The sequence below is a fragment of the Phyllobates terribilis genome, unplaced genomic scaffold (genome assembly GCF_046119375.1).
Source record: "Phyllobates terribilis strain yellow unplaced genomic scaffold, ASM4611937v1 Scaffold_11__3_contigs__length_659146591, whole genome shotgun sequence".
Lineage (NCBI taxonomy): Eukaryota > Metazoa > Chordata > Amphibia > Anura > Dendrobatidae > Phyllobates > Phyllobates terribilis.
In genome coordinates, this window is record NW_027362771.1 from 116,762,524 (window position 1) to 116,784,881 (window position 22,358).

The 22,358-nt window shown below is 38.6% G+C and overlaps 1 protein-coding gene across 3 annotated transcripts in view; it reads left to right on the top strand.

Annotated features, from left to right (window-relative positions):
* Positions 1-21,938, top strand: part of TXNRD1 (thioredoxin reductase 1) — a 169,976-nt gene extending 148,038 nt beyond the window's left edge. For all 3 annotated transcript variants that reach the window (XM_073651548.1, XM_073651549.1, XM_073651550.1), the window contains 6 exons: positions 104-180; positions 1,423-1,579; positions 2,339-2,446; positions 2,949-3,044; positions 10,206-10,340; positions 19,849-21,938. In XM_073651548.1, the coding sequence (XP_073507649.1) occupies positions 104-180; positions 1,423-1,579; positions 2,339-2,446; positions 2,949-3,044; positions 10,206-10,340; positions 19,849-19,911 (636 nt within the window). In that variant the 3' untranslated portion in view covers positions 19,912-21,938. The remainder of the gene's footprint in view (positions 1-103; positions 181-1,422; positions 1,580-2,338; positions 2,447-2,948; positions 3,045-10,205; positions 10,341-19,848) is intronic.
* The last annotated feature ends 420 nt before the right edge of the window (positions 21,939-22,358 follow it).

Consider the following 22,358-nt stretch of genomic DNA (forward strand, 5'->3'; position numbering starts at 1 on the left):
ATGTTAAACAAAGGTCTGACACCCATTTCATTATGCCCTCATTTTGTGTATTGTCGTTATCTTTAACACAATGGCTAAAGCCACGTTTTACAATGCTTTGCAGGTTTTACTAGCTATTGGAAGAGATGCCTGTACAAGAAAAATTGGTCTGGACATACCTGGAGTAAAGATCAATGAAAAGTACGTATCTAAGCGCATGATTAGTATATGAATGCGGGGTGGCGGGAATAATATAATTCACTTGTGATTTGGGACACATCCTCTTTAAATAGTAATCATGTTAAACTTTTCAAATGAAAAATTCCTTCTCTAATATTTTCTGTATGAATTTGGTACTTGACATTCTCGAAGATTCTGTGAGCAACAGGCTACAATTTATACCATTATTTGGTTAATTTTGATTATGAACTCTCTAATAGTAATACGCCTTGAAGGCTGTCAGGAGACTGGTTTCCAGTAGTAAAATATCAGCAATTTTCCCTTTCATTGACTGCAAGCAAAGAAGCTATAAAGACCTGCTACATGTAGGATCTTAGAAAGTTGTAGAACTTTTCACTGCTCTGTGATTACGTTTACATAGCAAATTGTTGCGAAGGTAAAAGTTTCCTTTAGGCTAGGACTGCATGGTATATGTGTCACGGAGGCAATTCTCAGACAAGTCGTGTGACTAAAAACATCTGTGCAACTTGTCGTTGCACGGTTATATTATAGCTGCAATTTATGCTATAAAAAAACACCAACAATTTACATGTAAATAGCATGTGACTTGCATTGAAGTCTATGGAAAGTGTGTTGAGTGCAACTTGCGACCAGCGACACGAAAAATCTAACACTTTTGGAAACATTTGCAACTCTATGTTGCTGTTGCGATAGATCGCAAGTTTCAATGTGACACCATAGGAAATCATGAGATGTGTTGTTGCAATGCGACACTGCGATTTCAGCGTCGCCATGTAGCCCTAACCTTAATTTAGCAGTTTTGATTCATGCTGCCTAACCCTCGGACAGAATGAATCAGCCTGGCTGCATAATTGCAGCCAAGTATATTTTTTGCTGAAATGCTCCTGCGTTTGAAGAAACTTGTTTCTCCACACCCGCTCCTGTTGATTGACAGGTCTTTCCCTAGGCACACACATAGGAAAAACATGACAATCACCTGGAGCATGGTGGGTATAACCTGGTGGAGGCGGCGATTAACTAGTCATGTCTCTCCCTATCGTCCTCAGTTGGTTCTTCAAATGCCAGAGCATTTCAGAGAAAAACATATGAGGCTGCAATCATGCAGACAGACTCTGATTCATGATGCCCATGGTTTGGGCGGCATGAATCACTTGACAAGTTTCCTTTAAAAAAAAGCAGAAAGCAATTTCCATTGCAAAAAAAAAAGAATGTACCAATTATCTGATATATTATATCTTTCAGAACAGGAAAAATTCCAGTCAATGATGATGAGCAGACAAACGTACCTCACATTTATGCGATTGGAGATGTGTTGGAAGACAAATTAGAACTTACCCCAGTAGCTATCCAGGCAGGTCGCCTATTGGCCAGAAGACTATATGGAAACTCAACACTAAAGGTCAGTTATCTCAGTCATGTACACGACTAGATGTGAGAATAATACTTTCAGAAAGAGAATTACCATATAATGGAAATTGTACATCTTATCAAATAAAAAGGATTTTTCCTTTTTTCACAAATTACAATTTCAAAAGATCTAAATGATGGGGATCATTATGCTCTTTCCCAAGACAAGTATAAAGGCTTTAGGTGATTAGAAGATGCTTAGAGCCTCAGAATTTAGTAAGCTCCTGGAATACAGTGACATTTTTAGATAAGTTCTAAAAATTTTAATTTGGTGTGCAACTATTGAAAACTACTACTATATTATAATATATAGAAGGTTAGATGTCTATGTGTCGTACGTCTGGCAATAGTTAGTTATTAGTGTTGAGTGAGTATGTTCTGTCCGAGTATGCTCGGGCCGAGCTCCGAGTATTTATAGCTGCTCGGTGATAAGGTTAAATTGCTCCCGTGTGCATGATTTGCAACTGTTTGACAGCTTTATTACATGTGAGGAATGTGTAAGAAATAGACATTCCTCACATAAAGCTGTCAAACAGTTGCAAATAATGCACACGGGAGTGATCCAAACACATCACCGAGCAGCTGTAAATACTCAGAGCTCAGCCCGAGCATACTCGGACAGAACATACTCGGACAGAACATACTCGCTCAACCCTATTAGTTATCTACCCACCTCTTAGCTGAAAAGTAAAATCATTGTGCCTTATAATTTGGCATTCTTATTAATGCATGTAATTCTTCTATTACCCAGTGTGATTATATAAATATTCCAACAACAGTATTTACACCCCTGGAATATGGTGCTTGTGGGTTATCAGAGGAAAAGGCCATATCAAAGTACGGAGAGGATAACATAGAGGTAAGAAAAAATATCCAGCCATATATACTTTGCCAGTGTACACAATGGGGGAGGCATATCAAAACTAGTGCTAGGGAAAATGGAGCCATTACTTAGAGCAACCAATCATTTTCCAGCTCTCGTTTTTAGGACACCATTGAAAAATGAAAGCAGCAAACGGGATGGTTGTTATGGGCACATAAAGGGAACAGAAGCGACATTGGATGTCAGTGATTTCAGTTGCATTTGACTGGAAGTAACAAATGCATTTATGCTTTGTTGTCATATGTGACAGCAAAGTGGCTCCAAAACAATGTTAGTGTAGCATAGGCTCAGATAGTTCATCCTGAAATGATAAAATATTTTATTTCATAATATTACAACACTGGTGCAACTACAACAATGCAAAATGCTACAGAACTCTAGAAAATTCACTCAACCTTAACATGTACCCTACACAGTTTACTTGGACTTCATATAATTTATTGTTGCCTTTGTCCAAAGTTTATGATTTTTTTTGTAGGTTTACCACAGTTATTTCTGGCCTTTGGAATGGACTGTTCCAGCGAGAGACAACAACAAGTGTTATGCTAAGGTCATCTGTAACATAAATGACAATGTAAGTGAGAAAAATACTACAGAAGTTATCAGTTTTAGGTTATCAACATGTGGCTCGTGTGCCTGAGTATATACCATGGCCCCGATACATCATTTATGGTTTGTTTTTGTTTTTTTAAGTCTCATTCCTTTTCCTTTTTTGTCTTGTGGTATTAGTTGTCGTTATTTCCGCCAAATTCATTAAAATGGTGCACACGATTCATAAATTTTGCGCATAGTTAAAAATGGGCTTTCTTCCTTTCCTGAACTGGTTTTGCAAATTTTGTCACCAAAAGCCACACATCGGTGCAAAAAATTTTGCAAAACTTAAGCCAAAATTTCGGCATACTAAGAAATACACCAGGGAAGACTGAACTGAAGTTGCGCCAAATTTTGCAACTTTTTAAAGTCACAATTGATGAATCAGGCTAAAACATCTGGAGTTTCTAGACTCTGGCCGTAATGTGAAAAACAAAAACAGTCGAACACATATAAACTAGACTTAAAAATGGTGCAAATATGATAATGAATTGAGTGCAAACAAAAAAAGTCAAAAAAGACAAAACTAGTAAAAAACAGGCAAAGTTGAATCGGGACCTATGTCTTTAGGGCAGAGGTCCCCAACCTTTTTGACCTTGAGAGTCACATTCAGCTGTGAAAGAGGGTCACGAGCCACACTAAGCTTTTTGAGAGGGTCGCGAGCCACATCCTGCTCCTTCCCCACTCACAGTAGTGACACCCAGAGCCCCCTATTACCGGTAAAATGACAGCCAAAACTTTTCCACTGAAATCACACCAAGGCGGTATGCCAAACTCCAGGGTTTCCTATCTTACCTCCATTCAGATCTACTCTTCTGTGCAGGGCTACACGCAAAAGTCACCATCTAGAGATCTACTCTTAATACCTGTTTCCTACACCTGGAGCTAATGTACCAAGCTGGCAGACAGCCGTGAGCCACACACCACGGGCCCGCAAGCCATATGTGGCTCTCAAGCTACAGGTTGGGGTCCCCTGCTTTAGGGAGTTACTCCTTCTGTGAATATATCTGAATATGTATAAAAAAAATTTTCGGAGGGCGACCAAGTAGTACATAAAATCTGTGTATAGTAAAGAAAACCTGCCATAAATGTTTTCAAGTTTTGTTTTGGATTCATGCTCCTGCAAAATTTCTTATAAAAACAAACTAGTGTCTCAAATGCACCAACTAAATTATCCCCAAAAGTGTCTATCAAGGGCCAAATTATTTGACTTCTGCTTTACTAATAACCTGCAATCCTTGCAAGATTAGGTACCGATAAGCCTGGGAAGGCAATCAATAGATTGGGATCTACTGGTAGATTTTTGATAGGCCATGAGTAGACCATAATGCCTTAAGGGGGTTATGCATCCGATTTGTAATGACATGTGAATGATCCCTATGGCATTTTTTTTGAGTGGACCAGCTCCGAAAAACTCCTTAAAAAACTCCATGTGCACGTATCCTAATGATGCATTTACACAAGTGGATAATCAATGAATGAGTGTTTTTTTGTCAGATGATCATTTATGCTGTAAAAAAATAATTGAAATCAGCAGCATATCCCGTGTGAAAAGGTGACGTGCTGCCTATAACATTATACTATACAGGGACAGAATGATCATATTAATGTTTGTTCTGTCCTCATCACTATTTTGTGGCCTGTGTTAACATGCACCAAATGACTTATATGCAGTCGGTGCCCGTTAATGGTGCATTGACGGGCCAAAATCAGTATGTCTATATGTTCCATAATTTTCAGTCTGTCCACCATATTAGGCTCCACATTTCCTGTACATGGCACAATTAATTTCAGTAGACTGGTTGGGTCCTACAAGGTTCACAAACAATTCGATGGTACACAAGAATGTTGAGCTAGAAGAACTTTGACTTTAAAATTGGCAAATGTGAAAACATGACCTGTACAGTCATTATAATTTCTTCTCATTAAACATATATGAAGTGTTGACTTCTTAAACTTAGAACATAACTCCAAGTAAATTAAGGAATGAGGACAAGGAAGGGGAAAGAAGAAAGTAAATGGAGGATGTACTGACAACCAGTGCTGGGTAGAAACTTTCAGTTCATATAAGATTCTAATGATCATTTTATTAACATTTCCTTATCACTATGCAGATTTAAAAAAATAAAGAATTTTATTCGTTCTCTTTTCTATCTTCACGAGAACTCTGGATCTAATACAATAGAAACATTTTTTTCACTAGGCTTTTCCTTTAAATTTGCAAAATGTAACTCACATCATGGTTAGTTTTATAGTGCGTTGCAACTACATTTAATTGTCCTTTCATATTCGTTAAATGAATAGCCTTAAAAAGTGAATTTATCAACCTTAGAAGTTTTGCTCTGACCAAGACTTGTTTCATTAATTTTATAAAAGCCCTTGCAATAATAATGACTACACTGTTTCAATAAAAAAAAAAAATTATAGTGATTAAAATATCATTAAAGTTAATGTATAGGCAGGATTAACAGAACCTGTAGAGCGTATATGGAGTGGCTTGCGCGAACATTCTTGTAAGGATTGTTCTGGGGGTTTGCTATCAAAACAATAATTTTTGAATTTACATGTATCACAGTCAAACATAGTTGTAAATTATTGACACTGAAGTTCCACTGATGCACTTAAATACTATAGGTTTATTCTAAATAAACATTGTGAGCTTACCACGTTTCAATAGTATTGATGTTTGGATCAGTCTTTTACCATGGATGCCAAATCCCGCATGTGCAGATTAGCAATCATGAAGAAAAGTGAGAAAAGTCATTACTTTCACTAATAAAATGATAAAATCTTTATTTTGGATACAAAAAAAAGTATTCCCATATGGTAGACAAATCGGACACGTTTCTAGTGCTAAGTACGCCTTTAGTCGTAGATACTCTGTAGAGTCATAGGAAAGACTTTTAAAAGACATAAGGTCAATCTTATGGAAGCAAAAATAATTAATGATGAACAAAAAGTGTTTGCGTAATAAAGCCAAAAGGAAACACAGACAAAGGCAATATAGTTTTTTTCAGGCTTTTTATTTTTAGAAAGGGTTAAAAATCAACCCTGGGGAGGTAACTGGCAGGAGCAGCTTCATCTCAGAGAAGCGTTTTGGAGTTTAAATCTGAATACCAAATATTGTCATGGTATGAACTTTAAAAATAATCTCTTTTTCACAGTGGTGTAATTAGAGTTCAATGGGCTCTGGTGCAAAATTTTGACCGAACCCCCCCCCCCCCATCCTGGTGTATATATGTCCTCCATCCTGGTATATATGTCCCTTATCTTGCCTGGGCCCCATCTTGGTATATATATATCCCAATCCTGGTGTATACCTCCCTTATCCTGGGCCTCATCCTGATATATATACATATCCCTCATCCTGGTATGTATGTCCCTCATCCTGGGCCCCATCCTGAGATATGTATATATATGTAACCTATGTTTCAGGACATATTGCCAATATGAGGGATAGAGATATATATATATATATATATATATATATATATATATATATATATATATATATATATATATATATATATATATATATATATATATATATATATATATATATATATATATATATATATAATATATATATAATATATATATATATATCTCTATCCCTCATATTGGCAATATGTCCTGAAACATAGGTTACATACATTCATATCCTGGTGTATGTCCCTTATACTGTGCCCCATCCTGGTAATATGTCCCTTATCCTTGTATATGTCCCTTATCCTGGCTCCCATCCTGGTAATATGTCCCTCGTTCTGACGCTGTTATTTAATGCATAGAAAAAAAGAAACCATTATACTCACCTTCCCTCCACTACCCCACTGTACGGGGTCCTCTTCTGTAGACGGTGGCTGACTTCACCGTGCAAGCGACGGGAGCAGATGACATCACTGACATGCGCCCCCAGTCACGTGAATGCTGACGTCAGCTGCTGGCCTCTGATTGGCCGCCAGTGTGAATTGCCGTGCATGGACCCGACAGGGCCGTGCGCCACAATACACTTCAACTGGATGTGTGTCCGAGTATGCACATCCAATTGAAGTTTGTGCGGGCTTCGGAGGACCACTCACCCGCACGGGCAACCAGCCTCATGGGCCTGGTTGTGACCTCTGCGACCGCGGTCGTTACGCCCCTGCTTTTTCATATACTGCATTCTTAAAACCTTTTTTTTTTATTGTGTTTCTGTTAGGTACATATTGCCTTTGTCTGTGTTTCCTTTTGGCTTTATTATGCTTTCTATTCTGTTGCTATGCCTCTGTTAGGTATGTATTGCTTTTGTGTTTCCTTTTGGCTTTATTATCCTTTCTATTCTGATGCTATTCTTCTTTTAGGTATGTCTGTAGGTCTAAGTAAGTGTTCAGTTTTTTTAAGCTTCTGTTTTGAGTTTTTCAGCATTTGGACAGCTCAGCAATAGCTTGCAGACAATCAGTTCATTACAGATGTTAGGATCAGTCAGAACAATAGTTATTTATTGCTCCCCAATTAAGATATGTTAATATGGACAAACCAAAGACATGATAAGGCTATGTGCCCACGATGCAGAAATGCTCAGGATTTTTCCTTAGCGTTTCTGCATCTCCCTGGCAGAAAAATCGCATGCGGATTGTACATGCGGATTGTACATGCGGGTTGTACATGCGTTTTTCCTGCCAGGGCCATGCGGATGTGAAGCGTTCTTCACATGCATTTCCGCATGCGGGTTGACAAGCGCTTTCCAAGCGATTTTAGCATCACTTGGAAAGTGCTTGACAGCTTGGTCACACTATAAAAATCCATGCAAACGGCATGGATTTATATAGTGTGACCGTAAGAATGTTAAAAAATAAATCTATACTTACCTTCCGATGGCCCCCGCTGTCTTGTGCAAATGTGCTGACGCGGATAATATGCGTTTCAATGCAAGTCAATGGCGGCAATTACGCTGCGTGTCCGCAAAATTAATGGACATGCTGTGTATTTTTCCGCAGTGATAATCCGCAGCGGAAATTTCCGCAGCATGTGCACAGCACATGCGGATTATCATTGGGGAACATGGCAGGTCTTCTAAGAGCGTTTTGTAAGCATTTCTGCAGCGTTTTTGCTGCTGCAGAAACGCATAAAATACGCATCGTGGGCACACAGCCTTAGACCTCAGATGAGAAAACTTATACCGGTCAGCGAGCATTTGAATGCCTTTTTACACAGGAAGACCAAAGTACATTTCTTCTTCTATTACTTCTGTTTAAACAGGATGACACACTGCCAAGAAAGATAATTTTTTTGCAATGCACAAAAGATCATTTTACCCAATGAACGAGCATTTTGCTCTTTCATCTGGAGATCGGCAGCCTATCAAAATAGCAAGATAATCGTGAAACTAGCTTTTGTAACAATGCTCATTCACAATTATCTTGTAGTGTAAATATCCTTTTACAAGCATAGTAATACCCATCTAATGAAGCTCTGACTTCATTAGTACATTGAGCCATTATATAAGCAATTAATGCAGTATTTAGGGATTTAATTGCCTTTCCTGTAGGAAGATCATTGCATTGTCATCTACTCATTCTATCTCGGCTTCGAACCTAACATTTTCATTCTACCTACTCTTGATGATGACTAAATTATGTTCTGAGAATAACCTTCAAGCTGCAATTTATGTAAGATCTAAGATAATTTTCCAGTACAGTAAATAAGGTACATATGACTGTTACAAAAATCTCTTCCCTGACAGAGGAGCATTGCACGGCGAATAAGCCTCCTTACCTACACATGCCAGAGCTGGTGTGTCACTCTCCATAAGGAGAAACACTACCCCTTAGACCTCAGTCCAGAGCCTCTCACCTAGCCAAATCAGTTCTCATACTTTGCACTGACGAGGGCCAACAGCCCGAAACACAGTGTCTGCAAATTGAGATTCTGATTCGTCTTTTATCCTAAGTCATATTTCACGACTCGTTAAAGGGTTGATTGTGACTTGTAGGATTGCTGCTTCCAATAGGTGGCGCTATAGAGGTCAAGTCCTCTTTTTCTCTGAAGAGACAATTTGCACATTCCCTGACTATAGGATTTTATCAGTACATGTATATTAAATATTACTTTCTCCTCTGATCTGACACATCACATGTATTAAAGTAATAAAGGACTGCTGCTTATGACTTTTAATGCTGTCCTCAAAATGGAGCCTAAAGTGCAGACCTGATAAGACTTAATAAAGTCTGTACGCGAGTAATACAGTCTGTAAAGGTGCAGAGATGAGGATAATAAAATGACTTATCCATCACCGTCTCTTCTAGCTTCTAGTTTTGTGTCACATCAGATATCCATGGTATGAATTTCTAAGTTAAATTGGGAAAAAAAGAAATCAAATTACCATTCTCCTTGGAAGGTGGCTGTCACCTTGTACCACTCACCTGTGTTGTGCTGCCTATGGTAATGTGACAGGCCATAATCATAAAGATGATGAATTGAATGCAGGAGAACAGCATCAATTCTACTAACCTGACTCGTGAAGGCTGTTGACCCTCATAAAACATGCTGACTTATGTGCTGCATGTTCGGGGTAGTGATTGCCTTAGAGATTGGAGGCTTAGCATACACTGACTGTTCCTCGCTGATCTAGTACCATCAGCATAAAACGGCAATAATTGTCACACTGAAAACTAATTGAGGTTTTTGGAGAAAATGCTGACATTTCAATATCATTCCCAGAAGAAGTAATTCCCCTCTGACTAAATTTGTGTGTAGATGTGTAAGCAGCAACAGAATATCCTTTTCTATTTTTATTTCATTTTTTACTATAATATTAGAAAGTTAACATTATGCAGTGTCATTTTTTTCTATACATTAAAGCAAAAACCTATTTGTGTCATTTGTAGGTCTAACATTTTCTTCTCATGAATTTCCTTTTTTATTTTTATAGTGATCAGAGCTATGTTTTTCTAATACATTGCACCAAATCCATTGCATAAAGTTAAATAGAATTTGGATTGAAATCAGCCGCCACTAGGGAGAGCGAAGGAGCAGTTCCTAGAGCTCCAACTCCTATTATATTTTAAGAAATGAGTTGTTAATTTATTAATTATTTAAAAGTGTCCTTACTTTATATTTATTGGGTATGTTTGATGTTTCTACGTATTTTTTTATTATATTTCAGGAAAGAGTGGTGGGTTTCCATGTGCTTGCTCCTAATGCTGGAGAAATTACACAAGGATTTGCAGCTGCCATAAAATGTGGTCTCACCAAAGAACAACTGGATAACACAATAGGAATACATCCAGTATGTGCAGAGGTAAGTGCTGGAAATGTGAGATTTCATCTAGATATTCAAGATCCTCAAGTTATTATAGGATGCCAGTATGTATTTTAGAGATACAAAAACCCAAAACACTAAAAGTAGTAACCATGCTCAACAATAAATAATAACTTTCCATACATTGTAGAGCACATAAATCACCATAGATAGTAACGGCAAAACCAAAATTCCGCACTTGCAGACACTAATGTGTGCCAATAACAAACCAATATGTATTAACACAAACAGCAAATGATGTTAAGCACAATTTATTATATACAGAGGGACCGATTAATCAAGCAGTTTTTGCCAATTTTCGACCGTAAAGCTGCTTGAAGTGTGTCAAAATTTTTGCGCAACTCAGAATTTCACAAAGGTTTTTGAGAATTTATGGCAGTCCCAGCCAACTTATTAAAAAGCTTGGTAAATCGGGGTGTTGCAAAGTGCGCCCGATAAATTCACCATTATTTACGTTACAAAAGTAACACAAATGACTACAGTAATGTATGCCAGTCCCAGCCTTGAATAACATACCTGGCAGTGATACACAATAATTGAAAGATACATGAAATTCATTAAAGTGGCGCAAGCTCCTTTATGAATTTGGTTCATCTTGCGCTAGCACTTCCTTCATTAAAACTGGGGTACAAAATACCAGTCTTAAGTCGGGGCCAGAGAGAATTTTTTGTTACCTTATCGCAGTCCGTACTCTCTCCAGTGTTAGTTTCTCCAGTAGTGTGCCGGTGATATCGATGTTTCCAGATTTAGTCCACAAGTAGTTCTCTTCTGTGAATACATTAAACGTGGAAGGTGCCGGTAGCGTTTTCTGTAAGTATGTGCACAGTTCCTTGCAGACTGAGTATGATGTCATTCATAGAGGCGGCACGGCACACTGAACCACAGTCTACATGTTTCGGAAATTACTATTTCCTCTGCCAGGGCACATTGCTGTTGAGTGTGGTTGGTACTTTTATTTGTATTTCGGTATGCATGTCACATCACAGTAACCAGCAATAAAGATGGAGCTTAAAATAGAAGTGCAGTGCATGTTCTTTTCCAAGACAAGCAAGACAAACCTTCAAATTATAGCAGTTACTTGTCTCATTAGAAGTCAGTGCAAAGCCTGTGCTTAGAAAAAAAGGTTCTAAATGATAAAGTGCTCCCAATTTCAGTAAAATGAAAACTAGTTACAGAAATGCATGGAATTTATTGATGATGTCTCTTAAACGTTAAGAATTTTCCAAGGTCAGAGTAACCCTGCAGAGCAATACCCGTTGCCACAATCAACTCCACCTATATATATATATATATATATATATATATATATATATATATATATATATATATATATATATATATATATATATATATATATATATATATATATATATATATATATATATATATATATATATATATATATATATATATATATATATATATACACAGTGCTGGCCAAAAGTATTGGCACCCCTGCAATTCTGTCAGATAATACTCATTCTCTTCCTGAAAATGATTGCAATCACAAATTCTTTGGTATTATTCTCTTCATTTAATTTGTCTTCAATGAAAAAAACACAAAAAGAATTGTCCTAAAGCCAAATTGGATATAATTCCACACCAAACCTAAAAAAGGGGGTGGACAAAAGTATTGGCACCCTTTGAAAAATCATGTGATGCTTCTCTAATTCGTGTAATTAACAGCACCTGTAACTTACCTGTGGCACCTAACAGGTGTGGGCAATAACTAAATCACACTTGCAGCCAGTTAACATGGATTAAAGTTGACTCAACCTCTGTCCTGTGTCCTTGTGTGTACCACATTGAGCATGGAGAAAAGAAAGAAGACCAAAGAACTGTCAGAGGACTTGAGAAACCAAATTGTGAGGAAGCATGAGCAATCTCAAGGCTACAAGTCCATCTCCAAAGACCTGAATGTTCCTGTGTCTTCCGTGCGCAGTGTCATCAAGAAGTTTAAAGCCCATGGCACTGTGGCTAACCTCCCTAGATGTGGACGGAAAAGAAAAATTGACGAGAGATTTCAACGCAAGATTGTGCGGATGGTGGATAAAGAACCTCGACTAACATCCCTGCAGTCCGAGGGTACAACAGTGTCAACCCGTACTATCCGTCGACGTCTGAATAAAAAGGGACTGTATGGTAGGATACCCAGGAAGACCCCACTTCTTACCACGAGACATAAAAAAGCCAGGCGGGAGTTTGCCAAAACTTACCTGAGAAAGCCTAAAACGTTTTGGAAGAATGTTCTCTGGTCAGATGAGACAAAAGTAGAGCTTTTTGGGAAAAAGCATCAACATAGAGTGTACAGGAAAAAAAAAATAGGCAAAGAAAAGAACACGGTCCCTACAGTCAAACATGGCGGAGGTTCCCTGATGTTTTGGTTTTGCTTTGCTGCCTCTGGCACTGGACTGCTTGATCGTGTGCATGGCATTATGAAGTCTGAAGACTACCAACAAATTTTGCAGCATAATGTAGGGCCCAGTGTGAGAAAGCTGGGTCTCCCTCAGAGGTCATGGGTCTTCCAGCAGGACAATGACCCAAAACACACTTCCAAAAGCACTATAAAATGGTTTGAGAGAAAGCACTGGAGACTTCTAAGGTGGCCAGCAATGAGTCCAGACCTAAATCCCATGGAACACCTGTGGAGAGATCTCAAAATGCAGTTTGGAGAAGGCACCCTTCAAATATCAGGGACCTGGAGCAGTTTGCCAAAGAAGAATGGTCTACAATTCCAGCATTGTAAGAAACTCATTGATGGTTACCGGAAGCGGTTGTTCGCAGTTATTTTGGCTAAAGGTTGTGCAACCAAGTATTAGGCTGAGGGTGCCAATACTTTTGTCCGGCCCTTTTTTGGAGTTTTGTGTGAAATTATCAATGATTTGATTTTTGCTTCATTCTCTTTTGTGTTTTTTCCTTGCAAGCAAATTAAACGAAGATAATAATACCAAAGAATTTGTGATTGCAATCATTTTCAGGAAGAAACTGAGTATTATCTGACAGAATTGCAGGGGTGCCAATACTTTTGGCCAGCACTGTATATGTATATATGTATATGTATATATATATATATATATATATATAAATATAAATATAATATAATATAATATAATATAATATAATATAATATAATATAATATAATATAATATAATATAATATAATATATACTGCTCAAAAAAATAAAGGGAACACTCAAATAACACATCCTAGATCTGAGTGAATGAAATATTCTCATTGAATACTTTGTTCTGTACAAAGTTGAATGTGCTGACAACAAAATCACACAAAATCATCAATGGAAATCAAATTTATCAACCAATAGAGGCCTGGATTTGGAGTCACCCCCAAAATTCAAGTGGAAAAACACACTACTGGTTGATCCAACTTTGATGTAATGTCCTTAAAACAAGTCAAAATGAGGCTCAGTATTGTGTGTGGCCTCCACGTGACTGTATGACCTCCCTACAATGCCTGGGCATGCTCCTGATGAGGTTGCGGATGGTCTCCTGTGGGATCTCCTCCCAGACCTGGACTAAAGCATCTGCCAACTCCTGGACAGTCTGTGGTGCAACGTGACGTTGGTGGATGGAGCGAGACATGATGTCCCAGATGTGCTCAATCGGATTCAGGTCTGGGGAAAGGGCCAGTCCATAGCTTCAATGCCTTCATCTTGCCGGAACTGCTGATACACTCCAGCCACATGAGGTCTGGCATTGTCCTGCATTAGGAGGAACCCAGGGCCAACCACACCAGCATATGGTCTCACAAGGGGTCTGAGGATCTCATCTCGGTACCTAATGGCAGTCAGGCTATCTCTGGCGAGCACATGGAGGGCTGTGCGACCCTCCAAAGAAATGCCACCCCACACCATTACTGACCCACTGCCAAACCGATCATGCTGAAGGATGTTGCAGGCAGCAGATCGCTCTCCATGGCGTCTCCAGACTCTGTCACGTCTGTCACATGTGCTCAGTGTGAACCTGCTTTCATCTGTGAAGAGCACAGGGTGCCAGTGGTGACTTTGCCAATCCTGGTGTTCTGTGGCAAATGCCAAGCGTCCTGCACGATGTTGGGCTGTGAGCACAACCCCCATCTGTGGACATCAGGCCCTCATACCACCCTCATAGAGTCGGTTTCTAACTGTTTGTGCAGACACATGCACATTTGTGGCTTGCTGGAGGTCATTTTGCAGGGCTCTGGCAGTGCTCCTCCTGTTCCTCCTTGCACAAAGGCGGAGATAGCGGCCCTGCTGCTGGGTTGTTGCCCTCCTACGGCCCCCTCCACGTCTCCTGGTGTACTGGCCTGTCTCCTGGTAGCGCCTCCAGCCTCTGGACAGTACGCTGACAGACACAGCAAACCTTCTTGCCACAGTTCGCATTGATGTGCCATCTTGGATGAGCTGCACTACCTGAGCAACTTCTGTGGGTTGTAGAGTCCGTCTCATGCTACCACGAGTGTGAAAGCACAACCAACATTCAAAAGTGACCAAAACATCAGCCAAAAAGCATTGGTACTGAGATGTGGTCTGTGGTCCCCACCTGCGGAAACACTCCTTTATTGAGGGTGTCTTGATAATTGCCAATAATTTCCATCTATTGTCTATTCCATTTGCACAACAGCATGTGAAATTGATTGTCAATCAGTGTGGCTTCCTAAGTGGAAAGTTTGATTTCACAGAAGTTTGATTTACTTGGAGTTATATTCTGTTGTTTAAGTGTTCCCTTTATTTTTTTGAGCAGTGTGTATGTATGTATATATGTGTATGTATGTGTATATATATATATATATATATATATATATATATATATATATATATATATATATATATATATATATATATATATATATATATATATATATATATATATATATATATATATATATATATATATATATATATATATATATATATATATATATATATATAATTTACTACCTAAATGTCAAGTCATATAACATGTTACCATGATATTTTCAGGAGGAAAAAGAAAAATAGAGAACTAAAATAATATGATTGCCTAAATATACACACCCTTAAACTAATACTTGTTGAAGTACCCTTTGAATTTATGACAACATTAAGACCCCGATTCACCAAGACTCTGAGTTGCGCCAAAATTTAGCAATTTTTCAAAGCTCTTACTCCACTTTTGGGGTGTGAAATAGGGACCTAAGGGGGATTAATAGGGACCTAGGTCTTTTTGAGTAGGAATCTATCCAGGGGTAGATGTACTATTGGTACAACCTGTGCAGCCTAAGACAGGGTCCTAAGAGATAAGGGGGGTCCATTTCTACCTCCAAAGCAGGTGGAATTAGACTGAAAAGGGCCCATATATTATTCTTGCAAAGGGGCCCTCTTCTGTCTGTGACCGCTCATAGATCATCCATAATGCACCCATATATATTAGTGACTATCTGGAGGATCTATAGTGCCCCCCGTATATATAAGTGACTACCTGGATGATTCTTAGAGCACCCATATATACAATGTATTAGTCACTACTGTATGTGGATGATACATAGCATACTTATACAGTATATATCATTCACTATCGGGATGAGTGACTGTGTGCTCATATACATAGTTTAGCATCTGGATAACTCATTGTGCTTGTACATATTATTCAGAATCTGGATGAATCATAGTGCACATATATATAAATTGTATTCAGAATTTTGCAGCTTTTTAAACATAACCATGTGGATAGATTGTTTTAAATGTTTCATGTTAAACCAATTTGTTGTGGGAAAGCAATCGGCCACTGTCGTTGTTCTGACACCGAACTACATATCTAGTTGTTTAGATATTAAAAGCTGCCATGTGCCTCATGAGGACACTTACATAAAAACACATCAAATAAGCTTGGCGGAAAAACTCAACATCGTGTTTGTCAAAGCGACGCATTGATGCTCCCACAAAAGACCTCTTTGATACAGTTAATTAGGGCCTTTGAACAACCCCAGGCAGACACATTGCAATTTTCTCTCATTATTCTGTGACAATTCCTATCAGTTAATACCATGCAGCATGACACATTGTAGAAATGCAGTTTTAAAAAGAGATATCCAATAACCCAGTCAGTATGTACATTACATAGTTACATAGTTTATAAGGCCGAAAAAAGACAAGCGTCCATCCAGTTCAGCCTATTTCTTGTGCACTGCAGCTATTAGGCAGCGTTGATCCAGGGGAAGGCAAAAAAAAAACATGCGGTATAGGCCAATTTACATCATTGAGGAAAAATTCACTTCCCGACACCAATCTGGCAGTCAGATTAAATCCCTTGATTAATTAACTATCACTAAGCATAAGATGTAATTTTATTGTTCTCAAGAAAGGCGTCCAGGCCTCTCTTGAACTCATTAAGTTAGTTGGACATCACCACTTCCTCTCCCAGAGAGTTCCAGAGTCTCACGGCTCTGACCGTAAAGAATCCCCTTCTATGCTGGTGCAGGAACCTTCTTTCCTCCAGACGCATAGTGTGCCCCCTCGTCTTTGTCACCATCCTTGGTATAAACAGGTCATGGGAGAGATCTCTGTACTGCCCCCTGATGTATTTATACATGTTTATGAGGTCTCCCCTAAGCCTTCTCTTTTCCAACGTAAATAGGCCTAATTTTGACAACCTCTCTGGGTATTCTAGTCCCTCCATTCCCTTTATTACCTTAGTCGCCCTCCTTTGTACCCTCTCTAGCTCCAATATGTCTTTCCTGAGCACCGGAGCCCAGAACTGTGCACAATATTCTAAGTGCGGCCTTACCAGCGCTTTATACAGAGGAAGAGCAATGTCCTCATCATATGCCCCTATTCCTCTTCTGATGCATGCCATGACTCTATTTGCCTTCGCAGCTGCTGCCTGACACTGGGCACTCCAATTTAATTTGCTATTAACCAAGATGCCCAGGTCCTTCTCCATGTCAGATTTCCCCAACGGTTTCCCATTTAATATGTATGGGTGACTGCTGTTTTTCTTTCCCATGTGCATGACCTTACATTTATCGGCATTGAACCCCATTTGCCATTTTTTGGCCCAACTCCCCAATTTATCTAAATCCTCCTGTAGCTGTGCCCTATCCTCATCTGTATTAACTACTTTACAAAGTTTAGTATCATCTGCAAATATTGCTATTTTACTATGCAACCCTTCCACTAGATCATTAATAAATATATTAAATAATATAGGGCCCAAGACAGACCGTTGAGGCACCCCGCTAGTAACCCTGACACACCCTGAGCTTACTCCATTGATAACCACCCTCTGCTTTCTATCACTCAGCCAGCTATTTACCCACTTGCACACATTATCCCCCAGAACAAGCATTCTCATTTTATATACCAACCTTTTGTGTGGCACGATATCAAACGCTTTGGAGAAGTCAAGGTATACAACATCCACTGACTCTCCCCGGTCCAGCTGTGAGCTCACCTCCTCGTAGAAGGCGATCAGGTTTGTTTGGCAGGAGCGATCTCTCATGAATCCATGTTGATATGGAGTTAGACAGTTATTAACACTTCTTGGGGATGGTTCTTACTTTGTATTTTAGTGGCGTTTTCCTTAGACTCGTCTGGAATGCTGCATATATAAATTGCAGGCTAATAGGGCAGGATTTGTGACCTGTATGGCCAATATTGTGGACAGCCTCTGTGATTACTATAGGGACTTCCACGATACAACAGATATAATTCACTTCCTAGCACATATTGCATTTCCCACAGTTACAGAAGAGTAATCTTTTCATGATCTATTAACTTCAGAAGAGCTGACCCTAGCTATTGAAAGTAATGGTATGCCTAACTATCAGAGGAGAAACATGAAGGGAACCTGTCAGCACCAGAAATGATATTTACCTGCAGATATAAGGTTGATCTGCAGGTAAATAGCATTAAAACTGTGTAGTCGACTACTGGGAAGTGTGACCACACAGAAAAAATGAAGTTTTAATCATGGTATAATGGCTGTTTAATGCCTCTCTCCGAGTCACTGGGGCAGTGCAGGGCAGGGATTATGTCACCCCTCAGTATGCTTTGAAAGACAAGTTTCAGATTTTTCTCTTGTGGGAGTATGTCTCTCTCAGCCAGCATTGTACAATAGAGTGAGCTGTATACACCAACAAACGTGTGCAATTTTGTAGATTTCATTGTGTCTTATGCTTCGCTAGATTGGCGTCCAGTATTTCTGGTATGCTAGTCTGAATAATTACTTTTATACCTCACGCATGTCCTGTTCAGAGTGCACAGATTGTATGTCCACATGTGGTACATCCAGGAAGACCCCATTGTATCCTAGAAGTAATATTTCTAAGGAACAATATTTCCATGATACGGCACGGAACCAATGGGACATCCAATAGTACTCCAGAGGTCAACAGATTTCTATGAGCATTGTGTTCATTATCACAGTGAGGTCCAGTTCTATAGAGTGATGTGATGTGAATTTCATTTTCAGTTCTCCATTCATTTTTTTTTCCATAAATGTTATTTACTACTTCAAAACCAAAATCATTATATCATTTCCAGACTTTTACTATCTTGAATTAAAAAAAACGGAAATAAGGGAATGCAAAAATCTTGTCTGTGAACTTTTCCTTATGACATTAGAATGCTTATATTAGTCAAATTTGCTTTGAAAGGGAATATGTCAGTAAGATCAATCCCTCATCTACCAAACTGCATGCAGGTCTTTGAAATGTAAATCCATTGACACATTTATATCTTCAATCTGTAGCTGCATTCCTGAGAAATTAGAGTTTTCATTCATATGCAAATGAGGTGTTAAGTGCTATGTGCATGACAGAGCACTTCCTACATCATTGCTTCCCCAGGTTGTTTTCCTGCTCAACAGCAGCCTCTTTATCTTCATTGATAGCTCACAGTCTCTATGACATCAGGTGCTGTGCAAGGAAATCAGACAGTGAGCTATCAGTCAAGCAAAAGAGACTGGTTCTAGATGGGAAAAATAATCTCAGGAGGCAAAATGCCATGTCACGCCCAGAGCACCTAACACCTAATTTGCATACAAATTTAAACACTAATGTCTCAGGAATGCAGCAACAGATAAAATATTTGAAGGTGTAAATGGATTTATATGTGAAAAGCCTGCTTGCCCATAAATGCAGTTGAACGGGGTTACTCGTATTGATGAATTCGCTTTAAAGACTTCCCATATTATGTTATAAGAGATGCTTCTGTCATCATGGAAGAAGAGTGAAATAAACTCCAATTACTAGTAGAGACTAGAGAGTGGAGACTTTCATTTTCATTTGTTGGAGACATTTCAGTAATTGGCATTCATCTTTGATAGATGAGAAAGGAAACACGATGTGGTTTCTTCCAATCATGCACTATGTCTTCTCTTGATTGCAAACACAAAATTATCCGGAAATATTCACTTTTGTAGTTATCGCTGTATTTAGGAATAATCATAGCCCCTTGCTGGGTAAAAATCAGAGAAGTGCTCTAAATGCTACCATTATCTTTACTTTCAGATATTCACCACCCTAAGCGTGACAAAGCGGTCTGGAGGAAACATTATGCAGGCTGGATGCTGAGGTTAAACCCCGCTGTTTGTTCCTGTTGCCATTGTCTCATAATGCAAGTGAGCTAAATTGTTAACGACAGAAGACAATGCCAAGCGAAGAGAATAAGGAACATCTACAACACCGAAGAACAAGAAGCTCATTAACTTTAAGAATGGCAGCAAACGATACAGCTAGGTGACTGGAAATAAACCGCAGTCAGCAGTGCACTCCTGGTGCTTTTGTGATGTCTCAACCCAAAGCCATATCTGGTGGGCTGTGACTGAAGAACTGCAAGCTTGGTTTATGGACTCTAGGGATGCGTCCCTAAATATTCAGTGGTGGTATCAGAACATTTTAATAAGATTTAAAGAAAAGTTATTTATTTACAAGTACATCTAAAATATGTTCACAAAAGTAGTAAGTAGTAGAAGAAGATTACTGGGGTTGTTAGCTATGGACAATGCAATTTTGCTAAATCAGTCCCTCAAAAATATACCGATCACAAAGGATCAGCTCCATTCTTTAGGGAAACCAAGCATAAAGTGCACAGCTACCATGCTGCCCCTCAGAGGCAAAATTATGTATTACATAATGCCCACTGACATCAGTGGTCTTTTGTGCAATACACTGACATGCTGAGTCCTCCTGAGGGAGATGCTCTTCTTTGGCCGATCCCTCAGAAGGATACCTTTCTAATAAATCAGAATGTCCCTTTAAGGTATGTTAAAGTGGGCTTTCTAAATAAGGCCACTCCTTATGTCATACGGAAGCTAGATTGAGGCTACATGGTGATATTTTTTTCCTTTATATTTCCTCTTTATTATTTTTTAATAGGAAATATGTGAAGTTGCCTGAAAGAAATTGACATCTACTGGTGTCATCTATGTAGCTCGCTCCTCTGAAAAGTAATGGAAAATGACTAAATTAGATTATTTTGTGCAATGCATTGTAGCAATGACAAATGCTCAGCGCAGGGAAATACATTTTGGCTGAACCACATAGGGAACATATATGAAACCCAATGTGAAAAGTTGGTGCTGCATTTATGCCATTTGCTTTCATGTTCTAAATGATATGAGCAAATTAGACTTCATTCAGACATCCATTTTCTTCTTGCACGTTAAAAAAAACTGAATGATTTTCATCAGTGTTTGGTCTGTGTGTTCATGTTAACCTTTAGTGATTTTCTTATATTCTGAAAATTTTTTTGCAAAGTTTCTCCTACAATGTTAAAAATGCGCAGCACATGGATTGCACGAGGATGGGACGGTGTGTTCTCTCTGATTTCCACGGACGCATAAACTTGTATGGTTATTTTCAAATATAATATATTTTTTCTCCATGTGCTGTCCACATGGGCTTATTTTCACGTGTACCTCGAATCCTTGTGAAAAGAAATTGCTGCATGCAATAGTCTGGTCCAATTTATGGACCAGACTAGTGTTTCCTGCACCCATCCACATCCATGTACACTAGTTGGTCACGTTCTGCAATTTGTGGCTATGGCTGGTCCTATAAATTCAGTCGGCATTGTGAATATAGTCTATGGGTGACTCAGAAACATACATGTGAGCATAAAAAATGGACATGTGGAGAGCACCTTAGACTATGAAATATGGAGGTCTGAATGAGGTCTTTTAGTTAGCGCAATATTCGTAAGGTTTTCAAAAACATATATTTAAGGTATAATCCTGCTTTAAGCATTATTCTATACTTGTAGTAATATATTTGTCTCTATTGCACCCTGAGGTTTAATATTAAATTCCTTTTTATTTTAAAATTAGGAATTAATTTGATAGGTAACTATGTTGCAGCGACTGCTCACTACCAGTCATGTGCATATTTAGTTTCTTAAAGATGGAATTTAGCTTTACCTGGTCACTGTGCAATTGTATTGTAGCAATACCTTTATGTACTAGACAGGACAATTTATCACTTTCTGTATGTCTGCTATGTCTTTAGTAACACAATAATATTTGTAAATTACATATCTATTTTGTTAAATAGTTATCTTGTTTAGAAAATGGTTTTAATAAAATGTGTTATTTTTTGATAAATGTTGACTACTTGACTTTATACAGATGCATGACATAACACAAGGCTAATGGGCTGCAGAATTCCTTAGCTTCTAAAAGCATTGTGCTGATATTTTGCAAAATAACTCACCGAGGGAATGTTTTTCATTATAGTCGAGCCGCGTGCACAGTGCTATTTGTTAGTAGCTGTTCCATTCCCTGCACTTGAAGTTTTTTGTATATTTTGCTCAGAGGACAGTTACAAAGGCAAAGGAGAAGAAATCAAAAGTGTAACATACTGTCCAGTAATGTTTGGTACTGAAAGGATAGATCAGTGTAAACTGGACATACAGGTGTTTCAAAACATAACACTATACAAATAATGTTCCCAGAAAGTTATCTCATTTAAAGGGATTTTCTTAAGGACAAAGTACATTTTAGAGCTCAGTCAGATGGCCGTAT